The sequence below is a fragment of the Rhinichthys klamathensis genome, unplaced genomic scaffold (genome assembly GCF_029890125.1).
Source record: "Rhinichthys klamathensis goyatoka isolate OS25496 unplaced genomic scaffold, OSU_Roscu_1.1 h1tg000787l_1, whole genome shotgun sequence".
Taxonomy (NCBI): Eukaryota; Metazoa; Chordata; class Actinopteri; order Cypriniformes; family Leuciscidae; genus Rhinichthys; species Rhinichthys klamathensis.
The window spans coordinates 182,012-206,986 of NW_026607184.1; the positions used below are offsets into that span (position 1 = coordinate 182,012).

The 24,975-nt window shown below is 38.1% G+C and overlaps 1 protein-coding gene across 2 annotated transcripts in view; it reads left to right on the forward strand.

Moving 5' to 3' along the window:
- Nucleotides 1-24,975, forward strand: part of cd109 (CD109 molecule) — a 32,506-nt gene that overhangs the window by 3,460 nt on the left and 4,071 nt on the right. The window contains exons 5-28 of one of the 2 annotated variants that reach the window (XM_056243378.1): nucleotides 2,556-2,681; nucleotides 5,503-5,542; nucleotides 5,620-5,701; nucleotides 5,785-5,878; nucleotides 5,956-6,091; nucleotides 6,222-6,331; nucleotides 9,906-10,181; nucleotides 10,299-10,397; nucleotides 10,463-10,525; nucleotides 11,179-11,355; nucleotides 12,262-12,414; nucleotides 12,891-12,980; nucleotides 13,085-13,154; nucleotides 13,901-14,006; nucleotides 14,430-14,544; nucleotides 14,624-14,737; nucleotides 15,399-15,617; nucleotides 16,782-16,923; nucleotides 17,036-17,212; nucleotides 17,293-17,374; nucleotides 18,281-18,509; nucleotides 19,631-19,802; nucleotides 20,048-20,238; nucleotides 24,393-24,539. In XM_056243378.1, coding sequence (XP_056099353.1) covers nucleotides 2,556-2,681; nucleotides 5,503-5,542; nucleotides 5,620-5,701; nucleotides 5,785-5,878; nucleotides 5,956-6,091; nucleotides 6,222-6,331; nucleotides 9,906-10,181; nucleotides 10,299-10,397; nucleotides 10,463-10,525; nucleotides 11,179-11,355; nucleotides 12,262-12,414; nucleotides 12,891-12,980; nucleotides 13,085-13,154; nucleotides 13,901-14,006; nucleotides 14,430-14,544; nucleotides 14,624-14,737; nucleotides 15,399-15,617; nucleotides 16,782-16,923; nucleotides 17,036-17,212; nucleotides 17,293-17,374; nucleotides 18,281-18,509; nucleotides 19,631-19,802; nucleotides 20,048-20,238; nucleotides 24,393-24,539 — 3,210 coding nt within the window. The remainder of the gene's footprint in view (nucleotides 1-2,555; nucleotides 2,682-5,502; nucleotides 5,543-5,619; nucleotides 5,702-5,784; nucleotides 5,879-5,955; nucleotides 6,092-6,221; nucleotides 6,332-9,905; nucleotides 10,182-10,298; nucleotides 10,398-10,462; nucleotides 10,526-11,178; nucleotides 11,356-12,261; nucleotides 12,415-12,890; nucleotides 12,981-13,084; nucleotides 13,155-13,900; nucleotides 14,007-14,429; nucleotides 14,545-14,623; nucleotides 14,738-15,398; nucleotides 15,618-16,781; nucleotides 16,924-17,035; nucleotides 17,213-17,292; nucleotides 17,375-18,280; nucleotides 18,510-19,630; nucleotides 19,803-20,047; nucleotides 20,239-24,392; nucleotides 24,540-24,975) is intronic. The other variant, XM_056243379.1, reaches the window with a different exon arrangement.

Sequence of the window (24,975 nt, forward strand, 5' to 3'; positions counted from 1 at the left end):
TGGCAGAGGGAACAAATATGTCTGTCTCATTTTTATAAGATGACAAGTGTTATTTCCTTTTATATAGAGATGTTAGAAAGGGTAGTTTATGCCTGTGATGTGGTTATGTGTCTGTCTCTGTTAAACTCTGTTATCTCAGGACAGTGCAATACTCCTATATGGAGGTAATCATCTTTAATGTGTTTGTTTGTTGTAGGTTTATACTGTTCTTTGTTTTCTGTACCTTCTCAAAGTCTATTGCGTGTAGTTTTGTTAGTTCTTTTATGTTGACTTTTTAATGTTGACTCAATGAGCTTTGCTACAAAAATTCCTATATACTTGTACTAGCTGTACTGGTACAAATGGCAAATTAAAACTTCAACTTCAAGACTTGAACCATTGGAGTGCAGTTCCTAAATTGCCCTTCATCATGAGGGTTGACAGGAGAATCAATTGGTTAACTGTGTCGAAAGCAGCAGACAGATCTAGCAAGATGAGAACTGAGGCTTGAAAGCTGCTCTTGCCAGTCTCAGAGTTTTAATAACTGAGAGCAGGGCAGTCTCAGTTGAGTGTCCGCTGTTGAAACCATACTGATTGTTGTCCAGGATGTTCTGTAAGAAAGGCAGAGATTTGGTTGAACATGACTCATTCAAGTGTCTAAGCAATGCAGAGGCGGACAGAGTACAGAGCTTTGTTACTTGAGTAAAAGTACAGATACCCCTTGCTAAATTTTACTCAAGTAAAAGTACTACAGTCAGATGTCTACTTAAGTAAAAGTACTAAAGTACTTGTTTTTAAAAGTACTTGAGTATCAAGAGTACGAGAGTAGATTTTCTAAATATTGCATTAGTAATCTACTGCCACAGTGCTTACATTTATGCACAGAAACGTCCTACATGGAGTTATGAAAAATGTTAATGTTAATACCTTGGAGAATGTAAAAGGAATTGAAAGTAAAATCAAGTCATTTTCATCTTTTTACCATGTTGCTTTATTTAATTTAATTTAATTTTTGGGGGGTCCCATCTTTAAATGCTTTTAAAGCATTTTTTATGCCGCTTTCAGAGCGCTCACGTCCGTAACGGAGAACACGTCCATAACATTGTTTTTTCCTCATAAATGCAAACCCGAAAAATAAAATAAAACAAAATTAATATTTTATGTACTGTGGAGACTGAGCGCCAACCCTTCTTCATTCGCTGGGTAGTAGCCTACTTTGGTTTGCGCAGTGTAATTCACATAATCAGTAAAAATATATTTTGCCTCCTAAAGTTTTTTTTTTTAAGAAATCAGAAATCCCTCGTGGCTACGCCACTGCCACATTTGAACCTGACTGTGTTAAACACACCACATACTCAAGAACATCAAACCAAATGCTTGGCTTACATTAATGTGTAATATAAAATCTGACCATGGAGTTGACTTTGGCGGAAAGCTGAAAGTGATTGCTGATAGGCTGTCCCAATCAGTGGCACCTGCACAATCCAATCACGTTTGAGAGGGAAACAACAAATTGAAGGTTTCCGAGATTTTCCTTTTTTTTTACTCTGGTACTCACGGTTATGGATAGAAATGTATTGGAGTAAAGAGTACAATATTTGCCTCTCAAATGTACTTGAGTAAAGTCATGAGTACTCCCCAAAAATGATACTCGAGTAAAGTACAGATCCCTCAAAATTGTACTTAAATACTGTACTCAAGTAAATGCACTCCGTTACTGTCCGGCTCTGAAGCAATGTATGGAAAAGGGATACCAGTCTGTAGTTTTCTAGATTAAGAGTGGGTTTCTTAAGCAGTGGGGTTATCCAAACCTGCTGAAATGCTGTGGGAAAGGTACCAGTGTGAAGAGAGGTGTTGATGATGTGAGTAAGTGCAGGTCCAACTGAAGATGAGATGCCTTGAACGAGATGAGTGGGGATAGGATCAAGCGGTCAGGTATAGTTTGGAGGTTTGGAGACTTCTGCCTCCAAGAGCGGAGAGATGGAGGGGAGAATGTGTGTGTTTGTTTTAAGATGTGTGTGCCAGTTTGTGGTCTGAAAAATTGGCTGCTGATGGTTGTTTTTTTTATTTATGAAAAATGTGGCAAAGTCATCAGCTGTTAGGGTTGATGAAGGAGGGGGAGGAGAAGGACTAAGAAGAAAGGAAAAGGTTTTTGTAAAGCACGAGAGTCAGAAGAATTACATTTTCTATGTTATTTGTTTTACTACAACTCTTCCTTTTTATTATACAAATGTACCATTAAATGTCTACAAATTTATAAAATTGATCCAGGTGAAAACCATGTAGACACTGGATCATGTTCGCAGAGATAATCGCCTCCTAGCGGTGAACCACTAAAATTTCTAAACATTTCAAAACTCTTACGACGTAACAAACACTCGTTTATTGAAATCACTTGACGTTGGCAGTTTAATGCGTGCCACGAGTCACTGATTTGAAGAAAATTATTCGCAAAGGTTTCAAAGCATCATGAAGCAGTGTTTTGAATACACCCATCACTACGGTCTGGAGTAGGCTACTGAGGGATGGAGGGAACAAACCTTATTCCTTTGTTTTTGTGTTTTTAATGTGACCAGGATCCCAAGGGGAATATGATTCGACAGTGGCTGTCTGTGGACGGTGTTCTAGGTGTTGTTTCAAAAGAGCTGAAACTCTCTCAGAACCCACCGCTTGGCCCATGGAAAATTGTAGCAGGAATCCACGTGAGTTGCGTGCAAACTTGAGTGGAAAGTCACCACCTGGTGAACGACAGAACAGCTGAAAAAATCCCACTGAATTACCTTTAAGGAATGACCAGTTGCCTTAGCAACAACGTAAAGCCATATATTACCTTCGCATCGCAACACAACACACTAAAAACACTAAGAGCACCTTAGCAACTGCATAGCAACACTCTAAAACACTGAGAGCACCTTAGCAACTGCATAGCAACACTCTAAAAACCACTTGAAAAAACATAGAATTGTACTGTCAACCACCCACAACACCCTAAAACTGTGCTCAGTAAGTTTTGCGCAGACATTCATCATGCACACCCAGAAAATGCAAAAAGCTTTATTTTGATTTAGACTTAAAGGGTTAGTTCATCCCAAAAGTGAAAATTATCACATAATTTACTCCCCCCTCAAGCCATCCTAGGTATATATGACTTTCTTCTTTCAGCCCAACACAATCAGAGTTATATTAAAAAAATATTCTGGCTCTTCCAAGCTTTATAATGGCAGTGAAGGGTACCTTTGAGTTTGAAGCCCAAAACACATCCATCCATCATAAAAGTAATTCATACGACTTCAGTGGGTTAATAAAGGCCTTCTGAAGCGAAGCATACGTTTTTGTAGTTATTAAAGTTATTAAACGTAATTTCGGAGGAGTACGCCCATCTAATCTTCTAATTATTACCAAGGTATATATACAAAACAGCCTCTTACCTCTTCCCGTCGTTAGTTCTTTCAGCATCCCTCTTCCTCCCCTTCTCCTCCTTTTTGTAATTTTTTTTGCTTGTGTTAAAGGGGGGCAATCAGAGCTTGAATAGAATTTCCTCCCTGAGCCCCTTTATAGCAGACAGGAAGTCAAAAATGTTTACCACTTAGACAAAGATTATATGAGCACACAAACTCATGAATTATAACTTTATAAACTGTAATAACTAGCTTCAGGTAATGTCGATGCACGCGTTCACAATCAAGTCGAGTTCTAGTGTATGACATTAGTAGGAGTAGCGTAATCTTAGATGAGAGTGACAGTAATCTTAGTTGACACCTCTTGCGGTTCAAACTAATAGGGCTGGGCAACAAACTCAAGCTCATTTTTCTTATTTTTCTTTATTCATGCGTCGGGTCAGAGGTCACTCTTCCACCGGAACTAGACTCGCGTACGGCCGTTACCGAAAGCCAATCATTATAGTTTATAAAGTTATAAATATGGATATTTTTCTAACAAAAATGCAATGCTTTGCTTCAGAAGGGCTTTATTAACCCACTGAAGCCGTATGAATACTTTTAGGATGGATGGATGGGCTTTTTGGGGCTTCAAAATCTAATGTAGCATTCACTCCCATCATAAAGCTTGGAGACCTATAGGATATTTTTTAATATAACTCTGATTGTGTTTGGCTGGAAAAAGAATGGCAGTAAAAGAGTGTATAGGCCTACACCTATGGCTTGAGGTTGAGTAAATTATGGGATAATTTTCATTTATGGTTGAACTAACCCTTTAAAGGGATAGTTCACTTTGAAATTAATTTTTGGTATGTTTTAGCTTACCTCAAGGGCATCCAAGATGTAGGTGTCTTTGTTTCCGCAGTAGTTTCAATTTTGATATTTTTAGGTCAAACCGTTCTTGTCTGTCAGTCATATAATGCAGGTCTATGGTAACTTCCTCAAAGAGCATGCACAGATAAGTCCAAATTAAACATGATTTAATGACTCGTAAATGTAAGTACACATTGATGGCCTAAGACACGAAACGAGCTGTTCGTGTGAGAAAACGAACAGTATTTATATCGTTTTTACCTCTTGTAACCACAGCCACGTCCAAGTGATCTGAGGGCGCGGGCGCTTCTGTCTGTGCAAGCGCCGGAAAGCGCCGGAAGTGATCTCTCACGCGGTTGCGAAAAAAATTCAACGTTGTCTGTTGATATATCGAAATCGTCTTCCATTGCGATTTCCTGTATATCTAAATATGTTTAGATCTTCACAGTGAAAGGTAACACTTCCGAAATCTCTGTGTAAATAATGAGTGACGTACACGCGCGTGAGATCACTTCCGGCGCTTTCCGGCGCTTGCACAGACAGAAGCGCCCGCGCCCTCAGATCACTTGGACGTGGCTGTGGTTACAAGAGGTAAAAACGATATAAATACTGTTCGTTTTCTCACACGAACCGCTCGTTTCGTGTCTTAGGCCATCAGTGTGTACTTACATTTACGAGTCATTAAATCATGTTTAATTTGGACTTCTCTGTGTATGCTCTTTGAGGTGGTGACTATAGACCTGCATTATATGACTGACAGACAAGAACGGTTTGACCTAAAAATATCAAAATTGAAACTACTGCGGAAACAAAGACACCTACATCTTGGATGCCCTTGAGGTAAGCTAAAACATACCAAAAATTAATTTCAAAGTGAACTATCCCTTAAGGCCTGTCGACATCCATAACTATAAAGATAACTTAGTTCACACCAGCGGATATCGTTCTGTTTATTCTAAGCGTGTGCATGTCGGTCACTAAATGCTCCAGCTCAGGATTCTGATTGGCTGTAAAACATTTTTTTATCGTTCATCAGCTGGATAAAATCGTTTAGAAAGTGATCACAATATCGCTCGCTTCTCTGTGCCGTCGTTATAGTTGTGGTGTGAACTCTGCTAACGTTACTCTTCAATATTGAGAACGACTTTTAGAACGATATCTTTATCGTTATCTTTCTCGCCTTTGGTGTAAACGGGCCTTTAGTTCTATAACGTTATTGATTTAATTCCAGCTTTATTGCTCTTTTCTAAACACTGTTATTTTGGACACGCAGGATGTTATACAGGAGAGATCGTTCATTGTGGACTACTATGGTGAGATTTCACATATGATACTTATCGTTTATGATCAATGTTTTTTCCAGACATTAATCTTAAATATATGTTTACAGTGCTTCCTAGATTTGAGGTGAAGGTGAACGTCCCCTCCGTCCTGCATTATGAAGACACGCTGACAGGGACGGTCACAGCAAAGTGAGCGTTATTTTGTCCTGAACAATAGTTGTATTATTATTCATTAGAAACACACTAACAATACTTTTTCTTTTTTTTCTCAGATATTTTTATGGGAAGCCCGTCAGTGGGCTGATGTCTGTGACATATATTCATGTATTCAATGGCCTCGATAGACGTTACGAACACAGTGAAACGGTGAGTACAAAATTCAAATTCAATTTTGAAGTTTACGTTTGTTTAACTGTTAATCTGACTTGCTATTTCCGGTGTAGATTGACGGATCTGCTGATATCACATTTGATGCGTTATTGTACAAACTCACTTCAGATTACACATATTCATATTATGATGGATACGGGCCAAGTGAATATATCGACATTACCGTGAACGTCACAGAGGGCGTTACAGGTATGTCCCGTCCTGTTTACTTTAGATCCAGCTATCAAATAACTTTAACCAATCTGCATGCAAATTAATACATAACTGAAGATGTCCTTTCATATTTAATTTGAGCTGATTTTCATTTCTCTGCCTGTAGGTTTAACATGCAACAGTAGTGTAAGGGTTTCTATTGTGGATAATAAATATCATCTAGAGTTTCTGCAACATCCACAAATCATTAAACCCTCCATGACCTTCACTGCTCAGGTAAAGACAGACGAAAATTTATTAGCATTACATTTCGGTCCACAGGGTTCGTACAAGGTGCTTAAAGTGCTTGAAGTACTTGAATTTGACTTTTGAAATTTGAAATTTAAGTCCTGGAAAACCCTTGAAAACAGCCATATTTTTGAAGAGGTACTTGAAAAGTGCGTGAATTATACCGAGCTCATGTAGTTCTTAAAAATGCTACGATACCAATTACCGATAGGCCTACTAGGCAGCGTGTGTATAGTAACGCATAGCTGTGGTGCGCGAGCTGATCATCAGAGAAAACCGCGCGCGCAGTGGATTGAGCGCGCAGCAGCAGACACGCGAGCTGGTCGAGCACATCTCTTTAAACAGACATCAGTGGAAGGTTTGTAGTTTAGTCGGATGTCAATGGCAAATAAAATAAAACAAGCATGTAGCTACTAGCTTATTATTAACGTTAACTGACGAGAGACAGCGCAGTTCTGTTGAATGCTCTTGATTGCTAAATCGTTCACTCAGCACGTGTTATTTGGATGACAATTAAATCAAGTAAAGTAAAACATGACCTGTTACCTGATTTATGTATAACGAGTGATTCCCTACATTATTACTGGACGTTTGCAGTCAATAAGTTTCATGAACGCAAACATCCAAAGCGCGCACCCAGAAACCAGCGTTTCAGCGCGCGGATACTGAATTGAATTGTCTTTCACGTCTTGTGCTTGTGCGGAGGAATTCACACAAAATGATGTAAAAATGCCCATATTTGCGACTGCGAGTATCCTAGTAAACAAAGTCAGGTATATCAAGTGAACGTAGCCATGGGGTCCGTGCGTTCGGTCTTAAAGGGGCAGCACTTCAATAAACCCACTGCTGTTTTAATGTTAATCAAACAATGAATGGACAAATTACTCACTGCTCTTGACTAAATAGTCTACCCTTTTCAACTTTCAAAAGATCCATCTATATTTAATTTATCCAGTAATTTGTAGCCTTTCTTTGTTCTGTTGTATTTATTTGTAAGTTGATTATTCGTTTTATTTTGTTGCTGACTGCTTACCTTTTAATAATGTTTTAAATTCACATTAATTAGGCTGGCAGTTTTTATTGTATCAAAATTGGATTCAATAATTTATATTTCACTGGTGTCTAAACATTTGTACCACTGACCCAATTCTCAGCACTGACATTTCTGGAGCTGCTCTAGTCTAAATATGTGCTGTGCTATTCAATGAAATATAAAATATGATAGAGCAGTAGAATGTACAGTTACAAAAGCTCATACAATGCATTTTAGCAGGCTTATTTAAGCATGCAAATAATTGAAAGAAATATATATTTGATGAACAAATTAAGCCAACTAATATGATTATTACTAATAAATTTAAAAATTACAAATGCAGTGAAAATTCAGGGATCGGTTACAGTATCGGTATCCCGTTCTGCAAAAAGTGGTATCGGTCCATCCCTAATTCAAAATATTGTGATTTTTTTTTTTTGTTGTTGTTGAAAAAATACAATTGTTTCACGCTAAATCAACGCTGCAGCCCGTCTGAGATATAGAGCTATTTCTCATGGCTATGAGCATGATATTAAGTATATGATAAGTATATAATACAACTTTCTTTCTTCAGGTCAATCATATATATTAATATGGGGGGGATATCCTTTCAATGGTTAAGGCGATTTCCCATGCCTGACAGCGCTGGTCAATGGATTCACCTCTCTGAATTGAAACATCAATAAGTACAAATAATAATCAGGATATTGTTTGATAAGTGCCGATTGAAGTCCTTGAAATCCAAAAAAGTAGTGCTTGAAAAGTCCTTGAAAGTCCTGGAATTTCATTTGACAGAGTCTGTACGAACCCTGGGTCCATATTTTGAGTGAATTTTGGGTGAATTTGGTGAGTTGTTTGAACGTGTCCAGGACCAGGGGCCACTATGTTAAGACTGTGTCTAAATAACTAGTTTGACCAACTAGCAGTTAACCAATGGGTTTATGTAACTGACTTAAAAAAGTTAGGACCAGTCTTGAAGAAACAATTTAACTTTTAAGACTAGCCTAAGCAGTTTTTGTGACTGGCCACAGGTCATTTTTCACTCTAAAAATCAAAGAGAAAAATAAGAAATGATATTTTACATTAAAAAAAAACATTAAGCCTATTTTTAGAAACATTAAGATTTATTGTATTGTAAAATTATTTTCATGACAATTACCCTTAAGACATCTCTGTTTCATTACTGTGTAGATATTTTAATTATTACAATGCTTTTACTTTATTACACAAAATTAGCATAAATTAAAGGCAGTCCAAAAATATTACAATGATTTATAAATAATATAGAATAAATATATAAAATAGTTTTTATATAATTGTGTTTATAATTATTTTCACATTAATGACAATATTTAAATGATATATCATAATTCTTTTCATTAATGGCACTGGCAGTATTTAAATAAAATATAATTATTTCACATTAATGACAGCATTTAAATTATATACTGTATCATTGTTTTTTACATTAATCACAGCATTTAAATAAAATATTATTTTTCACATTAATGACAGCATTTAAATAAAATATAATTATATTCACATTAATGGCTGTATTTAAATAATAAATCATATAATATAATACCTGTTTTATTTATATATAATAAAGTTGTTGTGAAAATAATATCACAATGCAAAAATCTTAATGGTTCTAAAGAATATTCTTAATTTTCTTTAATTGTTTAATTGTCATTATGCAAAAAATTGGTAAATGATCTTTATGCAATCTTTATTTATTTGCTTAGTTAGAATTAGTTAAGCCCCTTTCACACAGCGTGTTGATCCCGGGAAATTGCCAGAACGCCTTCTGTGTGAACGCAAACACGACCCGGGATTGATGCCGGGATCGATGCCGGGTTGGGGACCTAGTAACATTGCCGGGATCAGTCCCGGTGTTGTGCCTAATTTCGACCCCCTGCCAAATTATTACCCCCCTCGTTGAAGTTAGTACCTGATTGCCTAATCCTAACCCCACCCCTAATCCTACCCCCTCCCCCACAACTAATCCTAAACCTACCAATGCTAGGGGGGTAATAATTTGGCGGGGGTCGAAATTCGGCACAACACCGGAACGCGCGCTGTGTGAACAAAAGCCGTAACCAATGCCGTGTCGTAATGATGACGCTGAAGTGAAAGCAGGGTAGTGAAACGGTACGTAATGCGCTAGTTTATGATCGAATCAGAGAAAAAAATGCACAAGCGTGGTTTCTCCAGAGAGAAATCGCAGCTCATAAGCAAACTATACACGCTGCTGAGACATTACATGTCACATCGATGTCACGTGTCTTTACGGGATTTTTACGGGTTGTGTGTGAACGCACTCTCGGATTCCGGAAAATCACTGGCAGTGTGAATGAACCAAAATCAAACGAACCCGGGTCAAATCCCGGGTCGCTTTATCCGTGTATTTTCCGGAATCTCTGTGTGAAAGGGGCTATAGTTAGTTAGTGAAATATGACCCAGGCATGACCAACAGGTTTTGTGAGATTCATTCTTTCAAACTTTTCAAATGTTTTTCTGTTTTCCCAGGTGAAGTTAACCAGCTATGACCAGCGGGCCCTGAGTGCTGAAGAACAGAGCAGAAGTGTGCAGCTGGCGGTGACCCAGCACAAGTTCAGCCCCTGGACGTGGATGTGGAACGAGAAGGAATCCCTGGTGCCTCGCATGATGAACAGCACGCCGACGTCAAGCTTCTCTCCCATGGACGATATTCCAGTCCAAGAGATCCAGCTTCCAGTTGCTGCTGATGGGGTGATGTCATTTCAGGTTCAGCTCTCTGACAGCGTTGCCACACTTGATATAGAGGTGCGAACACTTCATCCACATTTGTCATTGCCTCGATATGCGTTATGCATAGTAGAAGTATGTAAATTGGGATGCAGCCGAGCACTAAGCAGTGCTTCCTCCTGATGTTGGTTTCAGGCCCGGTTTGAAGACACAGTCCAGCGTCTTCAGCTCTACAAGAGTTATTCTTCACCCAGTAGATCCTACATACAGCTTCACAGAGACAGCGAGCCTCAGGTACTCAAGCTGTTTGTGTTATGTTTGTTTTCACTGAGTTTGCACTGACAGGGTGACTTTTGCAGGTCGGACAGCCGCTGTACTTGACTTTGGAGAGCAATTTCGACCTGACCAAATTCCACTACATTGTAAGTATTTTCTATAAGGGATAATCCATTTGATTTGGAAGCCCATTTCTGCCACATAAGAAAGAAAGTGCTTTGGTAAATCTTAATTTTGACATAGAAAGTCAAACTTTGACCTACTAAGACATAATTATGACATCATTTTTACTTTTTGATGACAAAAAAAGGGAAATTATGACAAAAAAAGTCATAATTATGAGATAAAAATTATGACATACTAAATAATAGTTTTGACTTTTGTCATTAATGACAAAATTGCTTTCGTAAATTTTAATTATGACATAAAATGTCAAAATTTTGACAAACAAAATCATAAATTTGACTGTCAAAAAGGGGAAATTATGAGAAGCAAATTCATAATTATGAGAAAAAAAAGTCAAAATTCTGAAATACTGAGTCATAATTATGAGATAAAATGTTGAAATGATTAAATTATAATCATAATTTCACAAATTTCACAATTTTGATTTAGTATGTCATAATTTCGACTTTTATGTCAAATTATTTAATGATATTAGTAATTCCATATTTCAAATGATGCTTTGTTATAAATCATTACATTTAAAAAACATGATTCTTTTTCACACGGGTATCCTGTTAATGATATCTGTAGTGAGTGATTTGGGCATTTGTGAGAACGAGCCTGTGTGTTGTAGGTGATGTCCCGTGGTCGGGTGGTGGATGCTGGAACGGTAGACTCCTCTTCCTTCAGTCTGAACACAGATCAGTCTTGGACTCCACTGGCTTGTGTGATGGTGTACTACACGCTTCCAGACGGAGAGATCGTCAATGATGCTCTACAAGTTACTTTCACACAAGTCCTAAGTAACACAGTAAGAGTTCAGGACAACAGAAACATCACGGCATTACATATCATAGTTTGGAAAAAAACTTTAGAAATGAGAGGGTGGATATTCATAAATGTGATTCATTTTATTCTTCAATTAATTAAATAGTCATTGTTTTAGGCTACTGCTGTATGTTATCTTTCCTACCTATAATGTAATGCCTATATTAATGTTAATATAATAAGTTACAGTAAGAAAATCAAATAACAAAAGATTTATGCTTAAAGCATTTCATACTCAATTCCTGATGGATTTTCTTGTTGAATATCCAAATTTAAGACAAAAAATTAACTACTGAGCTTGACGAAACCAGAACAGATAAAGATATATTATATATAATCTAAAGATATATAATATAAAATATTATGTCAGAAAGATAAAAAAATATTATATGAAGGACAAAATGCCATGAAGGGGTTAAACAGAAAGAATGTATTTCATATAAAATCTGAAATTTCAGTCAAATTTATTTTACTTAAATTATATTTTATTAATTTATTGAATTACATGTAACCCATTAATTGCAAGTGTGCAGAATATGGACATGCAAATATACTATTTTTCATACATTATGTATTATTTTCTGATGAAACATTTCACAATTAAATAATTTGTGAAATAATTGGACTAAGTTCAGTCTGCTTTTGCATGCTTTTAATTACAGAAATTATATTTCACATAATCAAGTGCAAACTGAATGTAATGTTTTTGGACTCTTCATTTAATGTTAGTTGCAATTAAATAAAAACGAATTTATATTAAATGCGGTTATTTGAATATTGAATTATTCTTGTTGAATATCCTTTTCCACTCTGAAATGTGTCACGTTAAAGAAGTAAAATGGGTTGCAATGTCATTATAATCATGAATTTGACTTGATCTAAACTGCAGGTATCTCTGAGCTGGAGTCAGGATCGCGCCGGGCCGGGAGAATCTGTATCTCTCTCCGTTTCCGTGTCCGAGCCTGGGTCTCTGGTGGGAATTCTGGTGGTGGACAAAGCAACAATGGACTCCAACAAAGACAATGGCATTACAGAGACGAAGGTAATATGGTCTACTAGAGATTATAGATCATTTACGCTCTCATAATAACATGAGACATCAACACTGGGGCAATATGGAGATCCATTGTTTTCAAACTCTCTCACCTGATGTCTTGTCTCGTTCAGTGTATTGAGGTTTAAAGTGTGGGAAATTAACTTTGGGATTTCACACGATTGTTAGTTCCCACAAAAAGATCTCAAGATAAGTAAAGCCGGTCATCCTATGTAACCAAATGCCAACACCACGCCCGAATTTCACTTGTCGACAAAAGGAAGAAACTGAGAGTAATTGTGTTTATCAGAACTAGGTGAACGGGTTTGATAATGCAGACACCATTGTGTAGTTCAGTTTGTTGTTCTGGATGTGATTTATAACAATAGCTGGTTTGTGATCAGCAAACACTGACTCCAGAGCAGCTTATCCTGATCTAAGATCAGCAAAATGATCTTTTGTGTGTGTGTGTGTGTGTTTTGCAGGTGCTTGAAGAATTTATGTCATATAGCGCAGAGATGACCCATACAGATTACAGCAGCATGAAAATGGGAGATCCGTATTCCATATTCATGGTAGATCAGACACATGAATGTCATATGATGTTTGATTGTTATCTCAGGAACAGAAATGTATCACTTTTCCACACATGGTTTATGGACACTGTTTCATTCTTCAGATGTGCGGTGTCACGGTTCTGACAGATGCCAGGCTGAATCAGGAGAAGAGTCAATTGTTCCCTGCGTTTCGTAAGTCTTAAAGCTAAACCTCCCCAAGCAACCCCTCAGAACACCCTAGCAACCACATAGTAACGCCCTGGCAACCACCTAAAACACAGTCACATCGACGAGATTTGCACCACTCACATTTTCTTAAGGCAAGACATATTGATCTCAATATGCACTCAAACATTTCTTAAGTTTTTCCAAGACCAAATTATGCTCTCTACATAAATATTTCAGCTCACTTGTTGCTCAAATCTAAGGGCACGAGCAGCAGACTATTGTACCAGTTGCAGGCGATTAAGGAATTTAGCTGGTAGGCCAATAAACAATGAGTTACAATAGCCCAGTCTAGAGGTTATGAAAGCTTGGATAACAGTTTCAGCATCTTTATGGTAAAGTGAAGGACTTATGCGAACAATATTGCGAAGGTGCAGAAACCAAGATTTAACAAGCTGGGAGATATGGTTCAAAACATAATTTAGAATCAAACAGTTCTCCCAGATTGGAAAGAATGAATTGGGTTGGTTAGGAAAATAAATTTGTGTATGAACATAAGGTCCATGATGTTTAATGATCTGGCCAAGAGGATATAAATTAGAAATAGTAGTGGACCAAGAACTGATCATTGAAACACACCACTTAAATGTGTATTTTGGATGTTTTCTTTCCACTAGTCTGCTCAAAATTGACCAGTGCCTGAAAAAACAATGGTTTGCCTGTAGTGTCTTCTGGTTCAATGGTTTTCTCACTAATGCTCATGGGTTCCACAGCAGGGGAGGGACTCTATGTGGATCAGATGGCTGATGTGGGTTTTCAAGAGCCTAGACAGCGAAAAGACTTTCCTGAAACCTGGATCTGGCTGGATGCTAATATGAGGTACGAGGAGAACTATGTCTGTCATCGAGCTGATTTTCACTAGGATAATACCTAACTGTATTAAAAAATTCTTTTTGAGCTATGATCAAGCAACTTCTGATCAATAGCTTTGATTGTTTACACTATACAATCACTTAAGAATGAAAAATCACATCATCTCTTTAATATCGTAATAATTTATTCTAGACAGCATTGCGACGAAATGGAGAGCAAATATTTTAACCCAAAAAAAAGAGCGCAGTACTATCAGTCATCCTGTAGAGTTTCAGAAGACAACAGAAGAAGTCTCTGTGCTCATATTTGCCCAGATACATTAATATCACAATAGGAATTCAAATGTTTCTCATCAAATTCTCCAAAGTTCCCACATTCATTTAATGCAAGCAACTGACTGATTTATGTCTGTTTTTCATTCTGTTGCAGTAATTCTGCCACGGCTTCCTTCCCGGTGACCGTGCCGGACAGCTTGACCTCTTGGGTGGCCTTTGCCATCGTGATGTCAGAGAATCTGGGTTTGGGCATCAGCGCTCCTGCAGAGGTGAGGCATCGTGTACAGTTTACCTATCGCTGAATATTAGTATGTATAACTGATTATTAAAAAGGAGAATGTTTCCCAGCTCACCGTGTTCAAAGATTTCTTCCTGTCACTGAATCTCCCGGCGTTCCTGATCCGTGGGGAACTGCTCCTGCTGGAAGTCAATTTATTTAACTATATGGATGAGGATTTGGAGGTGAGATTTGTGTTTGTAAAACAGTTAGTAACCCAGCTAACAGGGAATGTTCTCAGAACTTTGGCAATGTTCTCCCAAAGTAATGAAGAAACATTCTTCCAGTAACATTAAATAATGTTTGTTAATAGTTATCTGGTCTTTAATAATGTTTTTTAAAACTTTAGCACAAGATTTTTATTTTATAAATCATTAATGGAACGTTATTTCTTCTGAAACGTTTTTAGTTTACCATTCTTCTAACATTTTTTGAATGTCACTACTTGTTTTAGAATGTTCAGAGAAATTCTAAAATTAGAACATTCGTATAACCAAGAAAAACATTTAAAGAAACTGGACGTTTTGAATGTTCAGGGAACATTCAGAAATAACGTTTTCACAACTTAATGGGGACGTTAGTAAAATGTTCTTGGAACATATTTTTGTTAGCTGGGACTGTGCACGTGGAAAGTATTTGCTCAGTATTATTATTATTGTTGCTCAAGTTATTTGAACAAATCCCTGACTCACAATATTAAACTCTAGGGCACAGCTAAATGAAAGTAAAATAGCTTGCGAATGCGGTTTCATGTTGACTTTAACACAGGTTACTGTAGGCTTGTTCTGTTGTAAGTGAATTATAGTCTGCTGAAAACAGCTCTCTTCATGTCTTTGCCCTTCACAGGTGATGGTTGTTGTTGCAGAGAGTTTGGGGTTTGAATTTGTGTCACCAGACAATAGAGAATTTTCGATGAACAATGTGAGGAAAGTCTCAGTGTTGAGTCAGAACATTACGACGCTCCTGTTCCCCATCAGAGCCACAGTCCCGGGAGAGATTCCCATCTCTGTCAAAGCCACGTCCATCTACTCCTCAGACTGGGTCTACAAGACTGTTCTCGTCAAGGTGATTCATGCCAGCATGATATAAAAAAGGTCCTATTTTAAAGAAAAGTATGTTTGTTTTTAGGACCATTATTTATTTGTACATTATTTTCATTACAGTTAAGCCAATGTTGACATTCTTGAAATACTTTTGATGATTCTATATTTCTTAGAGCAAAGCAATATGTGTAATGCATTCAAGTTTTTATTTAAACAAATTGAAGACAGTACAACAATTTAGTTTTGAATTTTGACATTATTTTCTTGACAAATCCCGTAAATTGTATGTTTATCTCTGTAAATGTTATGAGGATGAGGAAGGATGAACCCAATAGCAGACAGTAGTCAAGGCAACACGATTTATTAAACAAATAACTTGGAAAACAAAGCCCACGAGGGGGCAAAACAAGACAGGACTATGTAGACTAACAAGACTGAGACAGATAACTATAGGGACACAAATAACCTTTACAGGCAATAGCGCAACAGGACTAAAACTCTTGACAAGATACTCACAGACTCTGACAAAGGTTTGACAAGGATTAACACTCAGGTAACAATCACAATGAACCGACAAAAGACAGCAGATACAAGAGGATTAAATAGGGAACACTAATGACGAGGACAGGTGAAACTGACTAGACAATAATCACAAGACGAGGATAACAAGGGGGCGGGGTAACGAGACGAGACAACACAAGCACATGGTCCAAATAACAGACCATGCGCTTGTACATAAAACATGGGTCTGCCATGATCCTGCCACAAGACCAGTGAAATCAAAGACAAGATGGCAGAATCATGACAGTAAAGCTGCTTTGAAACAATCTACATTGTTAAAAGCGCTATATAAATGAAGATGACTTGACTTGACAATTAAGCTAAATTTCTCCTCATATGGTTATGACTGTAATGCATCTGGACATTTTTAGCTGTTTTTCTCATTATTTTTGATGATTCTATATTTATTACAGCAAAGCAAAATCTGTAAAGCATTCATATTAAATTAAAGACAGTACAACAATTAATTTTTGCATTATTACATTTTTTTTATGATAAAAAAAAACAAAACATTATTTTTGAATATTCTATATTTAACAAACAACAAATGCTATCATAGTGTGTAGCAGCTGGGAAAGTGGAAAATCCTTCTAAACTCTTTTTGTGTTGAATGATTTCTCTCTAGCCAGAGGGACTGGAGCAGTCGTCAACTCAAACATTGTTTCTGGAGTTCCCCCTGAACCAGAACACGGTGTCTAGGACGATGGCCTTTAGTTTTCCTGCAGATGTGGTTTCTGACAGCCAGAGGGCCACTGTATCTGCTGTGGGTATGTGTCTTCACCCTGTGTTTCTATTGTAAGAGGTTTTCTGGCTGTTATCAGGCTTCTTTTGAGTGCAAACATCTTATCTGACCCTCTTCTATATGTGTCTATGTTGAAGGTGACATTCTGGGCCCATCCATTGGAAATCTGGACACTCTCATTGAAATGCCTTACGGTTGTGGTGAGCAGAACATGATCCATTTTGCTCCAAATATTTATGTTCTGGAGTATCTGAGAAATACCAAGCAAGCCGAGGAACAGACCAGGAGCAAGGCTATGAGCTACATGATGGAAGGTGAGTATTGTGAAATCTTAAAGTCCTGAGAAACACAGCAGAAGTCCTTGAGTTAACAAGTCTGTTCTGTTTGATTGCAGCTTATGAACGTGAGCTTTCCTACCAAAGGCTTGATGGCTCCTTCAGTGCTTTCGGAGACAGTGATTATTCTGGCAGCACATGGTATACATAAATAAATACAGCACAGCTTAAACTGTACCCTAAAAAAGTAGGGCCCTATCACACACCCGGCACAATGCGGCACCAGGCACAACGCAAGTGTTTTTTGCTAGTTTCAGCCCGACGCAGTTATCATTTTCACGTCCTGCGCCACGTTGTCTAAATAGCAAATGCATCTGTTCGCCCATGGACTGCTGGTCTGAAAACGAGGTGTGTTCATGCGCATTGTTGACGCGTTGCTATTTTGAGGCAACTGAAATAGACTGCGCAATATTTTTTTTGTTTGTTATTTAAAGGGTCCATTAGTAATTTGCGCCTATAGGCTGGTCCACAACGCACGTACACTCTGCTTATTACACACAGGGATGCGCAGCAGCACACAAACTAGCCAAATATTAAAAATAAAAGGATTACAATGTAAAAGATTAATATTGTGTTCATAAAGATATGGTGGAATCCGGCTTTTCCCATATGGTCTGCTCGTGTGCATTAACCTTGCGCACACACACAGCTTTAATCTCGCACATGAGCAGAACCGCCATGCGCCATGTAAATAGTGAATCCGCCATGGCGCGAGCGCAACTGGCTTTTAAAGGGAATGGGAGATGAGATTATGATTTGTGTAATGCACGTTACGCCCAAAGCACACCCATTACTCATTAAGAGAATAGGTTCAACCCTTTTAGACCATGCGCCCCGACCATTTTTCCCGTTGTTAAACTAGCAAAAGTGGATTCGGACACACCCTAAGTGCACTTGCGCCGTGCGCTTTAGACCATGCGCTTGGATCGTTAAAATAGGGCCCATAGTCTTTCTAGTTCAGTACTGACTTCAGAACCGATGGGTGAAAATTAAATCAAACACAAATCAAGTGTATGAGTGATTGGTGATTTGCTTTGTGATATTCAGGCTGTCAGCGTTCGTGCTCAGGTGTTTCCTCCAGGCTCAGGCCTTCATCTCCATTGACCCGGTGGTGATGCAGAGGACAGCATATTGGCTGTCTGTCCATCAGGACCCTGACGGGTCGTTCAGAGAGCCGGGTCAGGTCATTCACACAGAGCTCCAGGGCGGTCTAGATGGACCTGTGTCTCTCACAGCGTACGTCCTCATAGCACTTCTGGAGGACGCTGAATACAAGGTGAGTTCAGACAGGTAGATAAACATACAGACATATAGATAGATGTGGGCGGCAGTGGCTCAGTGGTTCATGTAGGTTGTCTACAAACCGGAAGGTTGGTGGTTCAATCCCCGGTTCCACCTGACCAAGTGTCGAGGTGTCCATGAGCAAGACACCTAACCCCGGCTGCTCCCGACGAGCTGGATGGCGCCTTGCATGGCTGACACCGCCATTGGTGTATGAGTGAGTGAATGGGTGAATGTGAGGCAATATGTAAAGCGCTTTGGTGGCCATTGGGTCTGTGAAAGCGGGTCTATATAAATGCAGTCCATTTACCATAGATAGAGAGATGTCTATCACAGACATATAGATGGATAGATATATTATCACAGACATACAGACATATAGATAGATAGATTATCACAGATAGATGGATAGATGGGCATATAGATAGATAGATTATCACAGATAGATGGATAGATGGGCATATAGATAGATAGATGGATAGATAGATCCAGCTCGTCAGCCATTGCTTTATTATAATGCAGCTACTTTTCTTGCATCATTGTGCACTTTTCTTGCATCATTGTGCACTTTACACTGCTGCTATGTAAGTACTTCGTTACCAATGTCTGCACATTTCTGTATGTAAATATTACCAGTTTAGCCTATATTACAGATTTATATTACTAGGAATTTTATCTTATTTATCTAAATTGTTAATTTATGTCTAGTATTTTATAATATTGCACTATTTTGGAGTGGACCCTATTTTATATTTCACTACAGGTTGTACTCTGTATAACTGTGTATGTGACAAATAAATCTTGAAACTGAAACTGATTATCACAGACATACAGACATATAGATAGATAGATGGATAGATGGACATATAGATAGATGGATAGATATATTATCACAGACATACAGACAGATATATAGATAGATTATCAAAGACAGATAGATGGATAGATGGATAGATGGATAGATAGATAGATAGATAGATAGATAGATAGATAGATAGATAGATAGATAGATAGATAGATAGATAGATAGATAGATAGATAGATAGATGGATAGATAGACAGATTGATTGATTGCAGACTATTGATTGATTGAAGACTGTTTGTGTCTCCTGGTAGAGTTCATATGAAGGCAGTGTGTCTTCTGCCTTGAGTTTCCTGAAGTCTCGACTGGCTCAGGGAATCTCCAGTAACTACAGCCTGTCTTTAGTCACCTATGCTCTGTCACTGGCCAACAGCACCAGCGCTCCATCTGCCCTCACCCAGCTGTTGAACAGAGCACTAGTTGTCGGTAAATATACCCTGCATATACTCTCTGAAGGGTGAAACTATTGCCTGTGGTAATCGACAGCATGCCACAAATGTGAAACATACACAACCCATAAGAAAATAACCGATAAGTTTCCTTTAATTTCACATAGTGTGGCGACCAGCTGTACTGTTATGGATAAGTGTTGTACCTGGCACAGTAAAATGTGTTAAACGTTAATGTGTTTATAATAGTTGGATGGTGACGCTGCATTCTGGGTCTTTCAGATGGAGTGCCAACTTGGAGATCTCCAGGCGACATCTTGTACAATTCCTGGCAGCCGCGTTCAGCCGACATCGAGATATCTGCATATGTACTGCTCTCCATGTACAGCCTGAAACTAATAGATGAAGGATTCAGTCTGATGAAGTGGCTCAGTCAGCAAAGAAACCATCTCGGGGGATACGGATCCACTCAGGTGTGTCAAACAGACGTTAAACTCATGAAAGACAATAGAAACTGTTTATATGGGACAGAATGACCGAACGTAGAACGCAATTTTAGGCTCCTGAAAGGAATGTCGACATTTTAGAAACACTGTGTTACAATGGAAGTGAAAGTGGACAATTTTTAAGATATAAAAGATTTAAAAGCAGAAATGTGTTGCTTATAAATTTATAAAAGCACTTACATTAGTTTTTCTCTGAAAACTCTTATTTGAACTTTAAACGGAAGAGATTCGTAAACATTTTTAATGCTAAAGTAATATTGAAATATTGTTTAATATCTATTGCTGTACTATTGAAACCGTGAGTATTTGAATGTTTGTGGATTCACTTATTCACCACTGTAAGAGCCTCAGGTTTTTGCTTTTTTTAAAGAAAAGGAGGGACAAGTGGAAATCACGCCACAAATGAACCTGGAAATATTCCTTTAAGAAAGTAAACAGGCTTTAACATCTATTGAGGTATTTATTAATGTCCCAGTGTTTATGATAACTCACATCTTTGATCTAACAAACCCATTGATTCAGGGAAATGAACTTATTGGCAGGCGAATGTTTCAATTAGAAATCAAGATGTGTGAGAGGCCATAGAGGTGAGATAAGAAAATTAACTCATGATAATAACCCGGATGTCTGGCTGCGAGGGGCCTGCGTTCTGTCAGGAACACTAACCTCAATGAGGACTAGCAGTTTCCGGGAATAGGCTTTGATAAAGCGCTGCAATCATGCTGAAGCCCCTTGCTTTGACACAACAACTTGAACCCAACAGGAGAACATCTGACTGCGCTTGCCAAGAGAGTCCTGGTGGTGTTTGTTTGAGCATGTAAAGATTAAAGAATGTGCGGCTGTTTTTGTGCTCTGCTCTGCACATGTGCGGTGTTATTTACCAGGTGGCAGGAGATTGAAAGCTAGGTTTCTGTGACACAGATGCACCTGAGGCCATGTTTATACCTGGTATTCGATCGGATCACAAGTGGATGAAGCTAAATACAGGGGTAAACGGGGTCTAAAACGGTTTGAGCTTGTCCACTTCTGACCACTTCCAGAGGTAGATGAAAACGCATTTGACCAGATTGCTTGCGTAATGTAAACGCTCGTGTGGTCGAATGTGTTCAAACAGCTACAAAAGACCGTCTACTCTCCTCTTACTGACCTGATGAGTAAACATTATGGGAAGCTCTCTAACTAGAAGGGATTTAAACTTTGTCGCCTAAAGACCCACGTTTGTTTGGAAGATAAAAAACACACCAAGCACAATGTTCTCTCTCCACTCCTGATGTCTAACACACACTCACAGCGTTCGGCTGGTCTTGAAACTGTCAGTGCAGAAAGCAAAGCTGATGCTCTCCGTGTGTTTTTCTGTTTTCTCCAGTCGTGTTCATATGTAAATTGCGTGAGCTTATTTCATCTATTAGATCGAAAGATCTGGAAAAGCCCATACATTCACCCACCCATAGACCCAGGGCCGGCGCTAGCCATTTGGGTGCCCTAAGCACAAATGCTTGGTGGTGCCCCCCCACCCCACTCACCCCCTCACCCACCCAAGGAATAACAACCATTCAGAATTTCTTAGGGGCTGTTTACACCTGGCCACTTCATGCGTTTTCTGTGATCGGATAGCTATCCGATCGTGAAAAGACCAGGTGTAAATGCCCTCTGAAACGCATTCGAGACGGATTTAAATCCGATCGCTCAAACCACTTCAGGAGGTGGTCTGGGCCGCATTCCAGATGAAACTGGACAAGTGTAAATGCATCTGGTTGTTGAAACCACATATGTAAATTTTACTCCTCCCAAAAATCCTAAAAAATAAACGTGTGAGAGCGTGTTATAGGCTATATGTCATGTTATAGTCAGATATGACGTCGCTACTGCAACACGCATTACCGCAGAGGAGCAGCTGAGCATCGATCTCTTCATCAAGCCAACGTGCAAACTATCGCAAATCAAAGTGAAAGTAAGTCGCAGACGCTTAACACACTAATCACCTTCATTAAAAGTAAAGAAACGAAATGATCTTACCAGGGCTGTTGCCGCTCTCTCTTATTGCGGTCTTTGATTTTGAAATTAGCTGATGATCAATAAAATGCAGCGCTTATCTGTTGCTTTCGGTGACGTGCACTCCATTAAATCTGCTTATAGCGCGGGAATTGAAGATCGGATTTATATCCGTTTTGCAAAAACACATTTATGTGACCAGGTGTAAATGGAATCGTTTTGATAAATCAGATAGCTATCCGATCTGAGAAAACGCATGAAGTGGCCAGGTGTAAACAGCCCCTGAAGCACAATATAATAATTCTGTACATAATTTGTAGGGCTGCGAAAAGATTAATCGCGATTAATCGCATCCAAAATAAAAGTTTGTGTCTACATGAATGATATATGTGTGTGTACTGTGTATAATTATTTTGTATATACACTACCGTTCAAAAGTTTGGGGTCGGTACGATTTTAAATACTTTTAAAAGAATTATCTTCTGCTAACCATGGCTGTGCTTATTTGATTAAAAATACAACAAAAATCAGTTATAGTATTAAATATTATTCCAGTGTAAATCAGCTGTTTTCTGTGTGAATATATAGTAAAGTGTAATTTATTCCTGTGATCAAAGCTGAATTTTCAGCATCACCAGTGTCAGTGTCTTCAGTGTCAAATGATCCTTCACAAATCAGTATAATATGAGGATTTGATGCTCAAGAAACATTTATTATTATTATCAATGTTGAAACAGTTGTTGGTCTGTCAGTTGTACAGTTTTTTTTTTTTTTTTTTGGATTCTTTGATGAATAGGAAGTTCAAAAGACTTTTGTAACATTATAAATGTCTTTACTGTCACTTTCAATCAAATTAACTATTCCTTGATAAATAAAAGTATTGATTTCTTTCCTCCAAAAAATAAAAATAAAATTCTCACTGACCCCAAACTTTTGAACGGTAGTGTATATAAATACACATTTGCATGTATGTATTTAAGAAATATTTGTTATTTATATATAAAATATTTAAATTTATATATAATATAAATTATATATATAAATATATACAGTATATACATGCAAATATTTCTTAAATATATACGTGCATATGTGTGTGTATTTATATATACAAAATAATTATACACAGTATACACACATATCATGTAGACACAAACTTTTATTTTGTATGCGATTAATCTTTTCCCAGCCCTAATAATTTGACAACTCTGTGAATATGAAAATATACAAACACTGAGATTGTGGTTTTTTTTTTTTTTCTAATTGCAGTTTCACCAACAGATGTCGCCCTTGGGCCTTGGCCTGTGAACCTCTTGAAAATGAACGCATTATCCGCATAAAACAACAACGAAAAAACGTATCTAAGCGGTCTTCCTTTTCTTCTCAAACAAACTAACTGCATCTTAAACAGCCCAAGTTTAAAAAATGTCTGGGGGAGAAAGCCCCGGACCCCCGTTAAAATAAAAGATTCAACATGCAGGGCTAAAAAAGCCACGGATCATTTCATTTGCACTACTGGTGACGCCCCCCTGGACATGCATACACGACGCAAGGGCGCCCGCGCTACAAAACTAACATTTTTATTTAAAACATTGTCTTACCTGCAAAGCGACGCGCGAGTATCATCCCGCTGTCTATTCTTTTTCCTTTTTTCGCCCCCGACTCTTGGTGCCTTTCACCTTTTTCTCGACTAATTTGGTCTAGGCCTATATTACTTTTGTATTGCTTTTGTATATTAACATGCTTTAGACATATTTTATTTGTTATTTATACTAGTAGCCTATTGTGATGATTTTTCACGACCCAGATTTTTTGGTGCCCCCCCAAGCACTTGGTGCCCTACGCGCAGCGCGTGATGTGCGTGTGCGGAGCGCCGGCCCTGCATAGACCCTCCTCGAAGAAATCAGGACAGAAGTGGATGAAAGTGGACAAAAGAGTAAAAGAGGTGTAAACAGGGCCTGAGAGATGAACACATCTGCCATTTACACATGAAATCAAAACGGAATCTATTTACTGTTTTAATACATGCTTATCCCATTTTTTCCCTTGTTGAATGCCGTTTTTGTTGTTTTGATCAGTTCTGAAGCTTTATTGTAATATCTGTGCTCTGTGTTTTTCTGTTTTGTCAGGATACGGTGATGGCGTTGCACGCACTGTCAGTCTACGCCACCATCAACAACGGCGAGTTCGTGGATCTCACCATCACAGTGAACGGAGCTGCCATGTTCAACATAGACAGATCCAATTACCTGCTGCAACAGAGCCAAGACCTTCCCGTACGTATAATACACAGATCTAGATCTGTGCTGACACCAACGACCATTCAAAAGATTTTTTTTCAAAGAAATAAATACTTTTATTCAGCAAGGATGCATTCAATTCAAAAGTGACGGTAAAGACATTTAATGTTACAAAAGATTTCCGTTTCAAATAAATGCTTTTGAACTTTCTATTTATCAAAGAATCTTGAAAAAAGTTATCATGGTTTGACAAGATTGTTAATTATCAAAAATGTTTCTTGAGTAGCAAATCAGCATATTAGACTGATTTCTGAAGGATCATGTGACACTGAAGACTGGAGTAATGATGCTGAAAATTCAGCTTTGATCACAGGAATAAATTACATTTCAAAATATATTCAAATAGAACACAATTATTTTAAATTCTTATAATATTTCACAATATGACTGTTTTTGCTGTATTTCGATCAAA